General features: G+C 35.0%; 1 protein-coding gene across 1 annotated transcript in view; it reads left to right on the forward strand.

The window, feature by feature from the left end:
* Positions 1-1,896: 1,896 nt before the first annotated feature.
* Positions 1,897-10,909, forward strand: part of LOC107717615 (phospholipase D3-like) — a 12,376-nt gene continuing 3,363 nt past the window's right edge. The window contains exons 1-9 of the mRNA XM_016524423.1: positions 1,897-2,060; positions 4,179-4,246; positions 4,425-4,475; positions 6,812-6,984; positions 7,167-7,347; positions 7,431-7,548; positions 8,782-8,909; positions 9,671-9,868; positions 10,076-10,215. Of these exons, the coding sequence (XP_016379909.1) occupies positions 4,220-4,246; positions 4,425-4,475; positions 6,812-6,984; positions 7,167-7,347; positions 7,431-7,548; positions 8,782-8,909; positions 9,671-9,868; positions 10,076-10,215 (1,016 nt within the window). The 5' untranslated portion in view covers positions 1,897-2,060; positions 4,179-4,219. The remainder of the gene's footprint in view (positions 2,061-4,178; positions 4,247-4,424; positions 4,476-6,811; positions 6,985-7,166; positions 7,348-7,430; positions 7,549-8,781; positions 8,910-9,670; positions 9,869-10,075; positions 10,216-10,909) is intronic.

Raw genomic sequence — 10,909 nt, forward strand, 5'->3', positions numbered from 1 at the left:
ATGCATTGCTTATAATATAATATAATATTATATTACAATATCTATGTCAATGAAAAAATTATCTTGTTATTTTCAGTTCCTGGAAAAATTGCACAAGAATATATGAACAGTACATGACCGTATCCAATTGAAGGAGGATGTGGGGTCATAAAAATGTAGCAATATGTTCTTGAAGTTGATGGGTAGTCATTATTATGATCCACTACATGACGCATTTTTATCTTTTATAAGAAAAAAAGAATTTAGACAAAATATTTTAGACAAAATACAACATTATCTTTTGTTAAACAGTTAAACAGATATGATTATTCTCTATCAAGGAGCTTTAAGGGTTGAAACAGCAGAAAGCTCACACAATTATTATTACAATAGAAAACAGAAAAAGATGAGGGAAAGCCCAGCTAGTGTGTGTGTGTGTGTGTGTGTGTGTGTGTGTTTAAGAACTAATTAAGTTGTTTGAATGTTCTCCAATTTTTTTACATTTTTTAAAAACATATCTTCTTGGTTATGTGAACGTTAAGAGAAACCATTAAGGAAACGTTCTATTTGATCATTTTGCAAATATTAAGGAAACACTACTTTTGAATGATTTCTCAACAAGCAAGCAATAATGTAAAAAAAAAACACACACGTTTTCAGAAAAAAAATTCATGAACGATGTAGCCTATAAATAACATTTTTGTGCTAACATTTTGCAAAAGACCGAACGAACGTCCTATTCATGTAACTGGAAGAACGTGTGTTCATAACCAAAACGTTCCCTGTTAGCTGGAAGCCTAAATGTTAAACTCATCCGTTAGTGTCAGTGCAGTAACGTGAAGGTTTGTATTTTTTTAAGGACAAACACCTGACTGCATCCTGGACAGGCGGCAGGTTCCTGACTCTCCCATAACTGCGTACAGCCGCAGGCCAGATATACCGGTCTGAGCGCACTCTAACTGCGAGAGACGAGGAAACTTTTCACGGACACGTGTTTGTTCATTTAATGAATTATGTTAATTTTGTGCAGCTTTTAATGTGACTTCTTCCAAGGATATATAGCTAATTCAAACTTTCTGACTTAAAATATTGAGGAAAAATGAATTTGGCAGGCTAGCCTTACAATTAATTCAGTCCTGAGGCTTTCAATTTAAGCATAATCAAATATATTATTATTTAGGCTAATTTACCTCCGTAAATGAGGTTTCTGGGGTGCCATTTAATAAACACAGCTTACTAGCCTACATGTGGGCATAGTTTTGTCTGCCACCTTTATGATGAGGTATTATTTAAAGGAGCTGCCTCCAGAGATTAACATGAAGAAATAATTAAACATTTGCTCTCACCTCACCGCATTATTTTGGCATCCTAATCTAAATTAGATTAGGTTATCAGTCTCACACTGCGTGTGCAACGCTTGCCTTCAAATGAAATGTAGTCCCATATCGCCCTCTGCTTGAGACAAACACACATGACATCATAAATAGACTTTCACCTGTTGATTGGTCGATTGTCGCGTTACCTATGCAGGACCGGCGCCACGGGGGGGCGTGAGGGGGCATCTATCTATCTATCTAGTAAGTGAAATGTACTTAAAGGGATAGTTTGCCCAAAAATGAAAATTTGATGTTTATCTGCTTACCCCCAGGGCATCCAAGCATGTGATACATAGCCTACATAAATAAATAAACAGCAGAACTAAACATGACCGGAGAGCAGTGGAAAATAATCTGATAATAACGCGTGAAATAACAATTAACCGATAACCTATTGTTTCTGGTTCCTCTAAGAAAGGCGTTTTCATCAACATAACCTTGATAAAACTGAAGTGGATTTTTACAGTCTACATCACTCTCATGGCTTTCACCCATAGGTTACTTAAAACGTGATCACGTGACTCTTACAGTGCACTAACAGTGTACTGCAGTGCAAACAGAGAAGTGTACTCACTGTTTACGCCGATTTCACCTCGTTATTGTTAACAGAGAGCACTTGTCTTCGTCTGTAAATAGAGCTCATTGACAGCTGATTTACCGCTGTCTCAAACGGGATAGTTTGCTTTGTGTGCTGTTAGATCACAGGTATGTCCTTCATTTCCTATAACGTTACCTTCTCTTAACATTTCCTTGAACTTTTAAAAAGCTGTGTTTTGACAAAGGTTGTGTGTGCGCATTCAGTATGTAACAACTACAAATGTGTTACTATATGTACATTACACTTACGGAAGCAAAAATAGACCATGGCTGTGTGTCAAACACTAGTGAGCTGCCTATCTAGACGACTTTTTTGGGGGTATCATAGGCGCGTCCCAAAGACGCTATCTTGGTAACCAGCTCACTTGGGTTAGAGATACCGTTTATTAGGCAGGTTATACAGTATGCCAGTCGACATTTGTAATTTTTGAGATGGCATTCACAACTCTTAGTTAAAAGGATATTTCACCCAGAAATGTTTTGTCATCAGTTACTCATCCTCGTGCTGTTCCAAACCGGATTGACTTGCTTCCTTTGTAGAGCAAATTATCCTTTTAAGGTTGCATAGATACTATGGATTTTTTTTTTTTTTATGATAGAAGTATCTTCAGGACTTCTTACTGCACATGATTAGACTCATGTGAGGACTCATTTTTCACAAGAGACCATGTTCTCATTTACCCACAGTTATGTCATAACATATGTTATGTTATATTATATGTTGTTATAACATATGGCCTTTTGAATAAGTGTAGCCTATTTTTTCATTTAGCAGGCGCTTTTATCAACAGCAACTTGCAAACAATTAAAAGTGTCAGACTTTGCTGCTACTTTTTTTTTTTTTTGAGAGGCTTTTATGTCTCATATAGTGTGATATAGTAAGAATATTATGGAGCTCAATTTGGTGCACTTGTTATTATGGCCTATAAGTAAGATGAAATTCTGATAGCATTTAATGTAATTCATTGAGATCTTTATAACAGAATTTCAGACTACTTACATAAAATGCATATCAGTTGTCACTCTATATCCCCCAATAATATGTCTTATTAAGATGATTTTAAATGCTTAGTTTTATGATCAAACATCTGTGACCATAGATGGACAAATGTGACCCTGGACCACAAAACCAGTCATAAGGGTCAATTTTTCAAAATTGAGATTTATACATCATCTGAAATCTGAACAAATAAGCTTTTCATTGATGTATGGTTTGTTATGATAGGACAATATTTGGCCGAGATACAACTATTTGAAAATCTGGAATCTGAGGGTGCAAAAAAATAAAAATACTGAGAAAATCGCCTTTAAAGTTGTCCAAATGAAGTTTTTAGCAATGCATATCACTAATAAAAAATTAAGTTTTGATATATTTACGGTAGGAAATTTCCTAAATATATTTATGGAACATGATCTTTAACTTAATATCCTAATGATTTTTGGCATAAAAGAAAAATCTATAATTTTGACCCATACAATGTATTTTTGGTTATTGCTACAAATATACCCCAGCGACTTAAGACTGGTTTTGTGGTCCAGGGTCACAAATAAAGAATTATACTAAAATACCTTTTACTTGCTAAAAAAGTATAAACTATGAAGCAGAGGACAGAAGGCATGTAGTAGATGGTGTGCAACAGGTTTTTCAGCAAAGTTTTGATCATGCTGGTAATTTAAAGGCCTTTGAAATTCATAGGCTTTATGGGGTAAACCATTTTAATGGACTATGAAAATTGATTAATTAAGCCATTCACACATTGATCTGTACAGTAACAGTATTTTTTTCCTGCTTGTCCTCCTGTCAACAAGGTTCCATAACTAGATCACGTTACTATCAGGAAGCTCAGTCACATGACACTTTGCTCATGACTCTCATAACCTGCACAGCATCCACATTTCTTCGCTTTCCTTGCGTCTTCAAAAACACTTACACTTTTAAATCAGATGATATCCCAGAGTGCCCACTGCATGTGAAAGATTTGCCAAGCTCATCAAGACTGAGACATGTGTCAGCCTCCTGGATGTTCAGTCTATAGCCACTAATGCTGACGTCTGGCTCTTTCGGTATAATGAGCTGGCAAAAACCCTTTTTCTATAGAAGTGCTGGACACGGGAGACAGAACAAAGAATGGCACAAACACGTACACAAACGCTCACCATCCAGTCTACATGCTTACACGAACACTGATTCCCCAGAGCCAGACTGACTCATATTTCATTTTTTAGGATTTGTATTTCCTCCTAATGCGCTGGTGAACCTCGACACAATGAAGTCAGATATACCATACGAAAAGGTAGGTAAATTTAATCTTAATTTAAATGATTTAGAATTGATTGTGATTCTTATATGCTCCTTAAATTCACTTATTGTTTAAGAGTTATCTAGTGGTTTTAATTTATAAATTTATGTGCAAGCTTAAGATGCTATGTTTGATTAACTACAATTCTTTTTGTTTTCATGTCTTGATCAAGATGGTTGATGTGGAGCTAAGCAGAGGAGAAACACATCTTGGCTCACAAAAGGTATTAAAGGGGTCATATGATGCGATTTCAATTTTTCCTTTCTCTTTGGAGTGTTACAAGCTCTTGGTGCATAAAGAAGATCTGTAAAGTTGCAAAGACTAAAGTCTCAAATCCAAAGAGATATTCTTTATAAAAGTTAAGAGTCAGCCACGCCTACCTAAACGGGGCATAGAGGAGAAACAATAATGTACAGTATGTGGAAAATAATGTGTTTTTTGAACCAGGGTTCCAAACGCAGGTGATTCTTGGATTAACTGCAAAGGTTAACCATCATACAATGAAGGTTCATCATTTGCATGTGTTTTAGGTCCTGTCGGTTTAAACATTCAAGCGATTTTAAACCATTCGAGCACGAGAAGTAGAGCTCAATTATGAACATAGATGCACATGAACACCGAATTCCATTCACTTCGTCTATTTGTGCCTGAAATGACACTTAAGTGCGAAATTATGTCAAAATGCATGTCTCTGCAAGTATTCTTGTAAACACAGTTGCTTATGGCTTAGGTCAAGGTAAACAAGTGAGAAAGAAAAAGGATGTGTAACAGTATATTGGTTCACAGCAGTTTAATGTTCCAGTTGCTTTCTGTGTCATAAATGTTAATCAAACAACAAAACACAGAAAAATCACTTTCGTAGCTTTAACACAGATTTATTATTTAATTTATAGTGAAGACTATGCAGCGTTATTTTACATTTGATTATTCAATTTCTGTACCTGAATAGTGAATACTGTTAGACTTACCAGAAAAATAGAAAAATATAAATATATGAAAAAAAATTCATTTATATCTTTGTTCTATTCTATTTATCTATGCTTGTAATTTGTTTGTTATTTTCTATGCTGATTTACTCACCTACAAAATCACCCCTATCATTTTTTTTCAAATAGAGCTATTCAAGTCATCTTGGTGATTTTTTTTTTTTTTTCATATCGCAGAAAAAAAAATATCGCAATGTGAGTTTTTTCCAATATCGTGCAGCCCTACTCTGAACTAATCGATGACTGGTGTTAAAATGCTAAAAAAAAACAAAAAAAAACTCAGTCATTTGTTTTTAAATAAATTTAGGCCTCACAACGTTATAATGTACAGTGTGAGAAAATTGCTAAAGAGTGAATTTTAAATTTTTTAAGATCAACATTAAGTAAGCATTAGATGACACCAAAGGTAATCTGCATGTAAAAATAAGAAATGAGCATGCATAATTAACCCTAATAAGCTTTTTAAGCATTTTTTTCTTTAATAAAAATGGTTTCCTGAATTAGTTCAAAATGGGTTTTTTTAACTAAATGGACTTCATTTGATTTGAGTCTAAGTGGTTATAAATAGTCACACATTGGCTGTTTGTAGTCAAAATTTATCAGATATTTTTTCTAATATGTGTTGAATGAAATGTATATATCAGCCACAATAATGAACAAACACACACAGAAATAAAGAAGTGAGACTTTAAAACATTCGGAGTGCAAATGATTTGCACACACTCTCTTACAGAGACTTCAATAATGACACTTTTAAAATATTAACAAAAATATATAATATATATAATAGTTGTATAAAGTCTGAACAAATATCCAAATGTATATTTTCTAAGCTTAAAATCTAGAATTCTTGCACAGCGAGTGGATGCATAGCATCATAACATGATTTTGACCTGATATGAAGTCATGTTATTTAGATTTTTTCACCAGAAGGCTAGCATTCAAATCCATGATACATTCTCATATTTTCTTTGTTTCAACTTATATAAATTATAGAAACAGAAATAAACTTAAAGGAGATTTTTACTGTAGTGTAGTTCTAAAAGTTTGTGTATTTGCTTATAGCAATGATGGTGAACTGGAGAAATTTACACATAAAAAAGATCTAAATGACCTAAAATCGCTAAAGATTTACATAATTTTATTGTTAGTACTATAGAAAAATTAGTTTTATATGATTTCATTAAAAAGTTACCAAAATTACCAGCCAATGTGTGACTCATTTCAAAAATCTTAGGACACTTAAATATCCAGTATCAGCTGATGTATGTCCAGTATCAATACTGATAAATCAACAAGTAATGTTTAATATCAGCCAGTAACAGATTTGGTACCAATATATTTTGTGTAACTACTGTCAGTTACATTGTACCTCATTTTTCACTCCATGTCATTTTTCTTCTGCCGTGATTAAAATAATTTGTTCAAATCATTTTACATGTTCAATTATTTTATAAGAATCTGTGTAATGAGCTGGATAATGGTCATCATATGAATGATGACTGTTGTTGTTTGTTTTGTTAATAATGACCAGTAACTGTACTTTATTGAACGTATCCATCTCTGTGTTTAGTATTACAGGTGTTTGATCATCCTCACCTGTTTAACCACAATACTGTTGATACTCCTGTCACTCCAAACCCTGCTTGTTCCCATGGCAACGTCTTCCTCCTCCTCCTCCTCCTCAAAATCATCTGGACAGCAGGAGCACCTTCTAATCAGAGAAACCTGTACTGATCCCTGCAGGTAGACACCCACCTATGGGACTTTATTTGGGTCACTTATCATTCTGTCACACATTTCTTTGTGTTTTTGAGGGTTTCAGTGGTCCACTGGTAAATGAGGTTAACCACAGCACACTGTTTCACAGCTGCACTTTCAATGAAGTCTGCATTTATGGCTTTGTTGCCCATGTGTGTCATTTACAGGATTGTTTTAGTGGAGAGTATTCCTGAGGGACTGGTGTTTAACTCCTCAACCACTCATCAGTCCGTATATGAAGCCTGGCTCAACCTTATATCTGGTGCTCAAACCAGTCTGGACATCGCCTCCTTCTACTGGACTCTTACCAATGACGACACGCACACACATGAGGCCACAGCTAATCAGGTTTGGATGTGAAGTTTACCGACTTCTCACTGAATAATAGGCTGTGCTTGTGATGTCTTACCCAAGTGATCTGTTCATTGTAGGGTGAGCAGATTCTGCAGGAATTAGGACAGCTCTCGGGGAAAGTGTCGGTCCGAATTGCAGTTGATAAACCATCAGAGAAAAAACCTATGGATGACATTAAGTTTCTGACTGATTCTGGTAAGTCAACTTGACTTTGACATATTTAACAGCCACGCAAAAATAACAGCGTATATCAGCACAGGCGTAAACATTATATTAAACTAGATTGAAAAGTTTGTAGACAAACTTTAAGTTGGCTTGAAAAAGCCAAGCTAGAAAGTTTGAAAAAGTTTTAAAAGCTTGCAGTCTGAAAGTTTTCAGTTTGAAGTAGTTTGAAAGTTAAAATAGTTTTAAAGATTAAAGTTTGAATGTTTTCAAGGCAATACAGTCTATCAGAAAAACAGATAGGTATAAAACATATTGCTAGGGTACCTGGGGTGGTTGCTAGGCTGTTTCTAGCATGACTATTCAATTCAAGATACAAATCATTGCAAAGCAACTTTACAGCATGACTAGCATGTTGCTAACATGCTTTTAGCATGTTGCTAGCATGATTAAAATGTTTCTAGCATGATTAGCATGTTGTTAGCACAATTAACATGTTACTAGCATGTTGCTAGTATTATTAGCATGTTACTAGCATGTTTCTAACATGGTTACCATGTTGCTAGCATGATTAACAAGTTACTAGCATGTTTCTAGCATGATTAGCATGTTTCTAGCATGATTAGCATTTGCTAGCACAATTAGCATGTAACTAGCCTGTTGCTAGCATGATTATCATGTTACTAGCATGTTTCTAACATGGTTAGCATTTTTATAACACGATTAGCATATTACTAGCATGTTGTTTGCATGATTAGCATGTTACTAGTACTAGCATGTTTCTAACATGATTAGCATGTTGTTAGCATTTTACTACCATGTTGTTAACATTATTAGCAAGTTACTACCATGATTAGCATGTTACTAGCATGTTATTAGCATAATTAACAAGTTACTAGCATATTGCTAGCATTATTCTAGCATGATTAGCAAGTTACTAGCATGTCTTTAACATGATTAGCATGTTACGAGCATTTTGTTAGCATGATTAGCATTTTACTAGCATGTTGTTAACATTATTAGCAAGTTACTAGCATTTTGTTAGCATGTTTCTAGCATGATTAGAAAGTTACTAGCATGTCGTTAGCATGTTTCTATGCTAATCCAGCTAAAACCAGTTGATTCAGTTAAAAAAAACAGCTAAAAACCAGGTAAGACCAGCCTGGCCTGCTAAAAAAGTGGCCAAAACCACTTTAAAACCAGCTTGGGAGACCACCAGTAAGTTGGCTTTTTCAAGCCAACTTAATAATGCCTTACTTCCTGCAGGAGCTGATGTACGGATGGTGAATATGCGAGAGCTGACGTCAGGTGTGCTGCATACTAAATTCTGGATCGTGGATAAGAAGCACATTTACATAGGAAGCGCCAATATGGACTGGAGGTCACTAACACAGGTTAGCCATATTTTTTGTCTTTTTTTTTTTTTTCAAGGATTACTAACTTTAATTGCCACATGGTTTGATATCAGTATTTGGGATTTTTTGCTTCCTCGCTTACTCGTACATGCCTCATATAGTAGAAATAATTACGCTACCGTTCAAAGGTATATTTTTTGTAAAGAAAACTTGTATTCAGCAAAAATTTTTAAATTGATCAAAAAAGTCAGTAAAGATGTAATGTAACAAAAAAAACATTCTATTTCAAATAAATGCTGTTCTTTTGAACTTTCTGTTAATCAAAAATCCTGAAATCATGATTTTCATAAAAATATTAAGCAGCTCAACTGTTTATGATAATAAATAAGAAATGTTTCTTGAGCAGCAAATCAGCATATTAGAATGATTTCTGAAGGATCATGTGACACTGAAGACTGGCGTAATAATGATGCTGAAAATTCAGCTTTGATCACAGGAATAAATTACATTTTAAAATATATTCAAATACAAAACGGTTATTTAAAATTGTAATAATATTTCACAATATTACTGTTTTTACTGTATTTTTAAAAATAAAATAAATGCAGCTTTGGTGAGCATAAAAAACAATAAAAATCTTACTTACCCCAAACCTTTGAATGGTAATGAATATAAACATTTTAACACGGGAGGAGAGATGTGCTGCTAATGCTTTAAGTACTCAGACTTTCAACCACCCAGAAATAGCACCAATACTCCATATACTCTGTATATTCCATATATTCATATATTCTGCTCAGGTGAAGGAGTTGGGTGCGGTTGTGTATGACTGCAGCTGTCTTGCTAAGGATCTTGGGAAGATCTTCGAGGCGTATTGGTACCTTAATCAGACCAAGACCGTTCCTGCACACTGGCCCAAAAACTACTCCACCCTGTACAACAAGGACACACCCATGCAGCTGTCACTCAATGGGACCGATGCTAGCGCCTATCTATCAGTAAGAGAGATCCAGCACACTGGATAAACTGAGCTCAATCTTGAAAGGGAATAAAGCCAAGACAAAGCTAATGAATGTGACACTGTGTATTCCTGTCAATGCCTTTGGAATTTTTGTGGCTTGTGTTGTTCCTCGTTCTGGTGGTGTTTGCTGAGCTGATTGCAGTTTTGTTTGGCATTATTGAGGAAGTTTTCCTCTCTCTCACAGAGCTCTCCTCCTTCACTGTGCGCCGTGGGCCGGACTCCAGACCTGCAGTCTATCCTCAGTGTGATTGCTGATGCCCAGCAGTTCGTCTACATCGCTGTGATGAACTATCTCCCCACTATGGAGTACTCCAGCCACAAAAGGTCTGTGGTATATTCCCTACCTCCTTCTTCACGCATATGTTTCATAACCAACCAGCCTAAAGCCACCTGTCTTCATTATGAAATCTGCTTATCATAGGCTTTTTGAACCATTTATTTTAACTGGCATATCATGAGGAAGCTCAAAAGTTCCTCCCCAGTCCAAAAAATATATATATTATTATAACACAGGTTTTTTTTTTTTTTGCATCATTGATATACTACTATATATGGAAGCCCGTTTCCGCCACTGAATAAAAAAATAAAAAAAGGTTATTGAGACTTTTTATCTCACAATTCTGACTTTTTTTCACAGAATTGTGAGATATAAAGTCAGAATTGCAAGTTATAGTCAGAATTGCGAGTTATAAAGTCAGAATTACGAGATAAAGTCAGAATTACGAGATATAGTCAGAATTGCAAGTTATAGTCAGAATTGCGAGTTATAGTCAGAATTGCGAGATATAGTCAGAATTGCGAGTTATAAAGTCAGAATTGCGAGATATAGTCAGAATTGCGAGTTATAAAGTCAGAATTGCGAGATATAGTCAGAATTGCGAGTTATAAAATCAGAATTGCGAGATTTAGTCAGAATTGCGAGTTATAAAATCAGAATTGCGAGATATAGTCAGAATTGCGAGTTATAGTCAGAATTGCGAGATATAGTCAGAATTGCGAGTTATAAAGTCAGAATTGC

The sequence above is a fragment of the Sinocyclocheilus rhinocerous genome, unplaced genomic scaffold, assembly GCF_001515625.1.
Source record: "Sinocyclocheilus rhinocerous isolate Xijiao unplaced genomic scaffold, SAMN03320098_v1.1 scaffold240, whole genome shotgun sequence".
Taxonomy (NCBI): Eukaryota; Metazoa; Chordata; class Actinopteri; order Cypriniformes; family Cyprinidae; genus Sinocyclocheilus; species Sinocyclocheilus rhinocerous.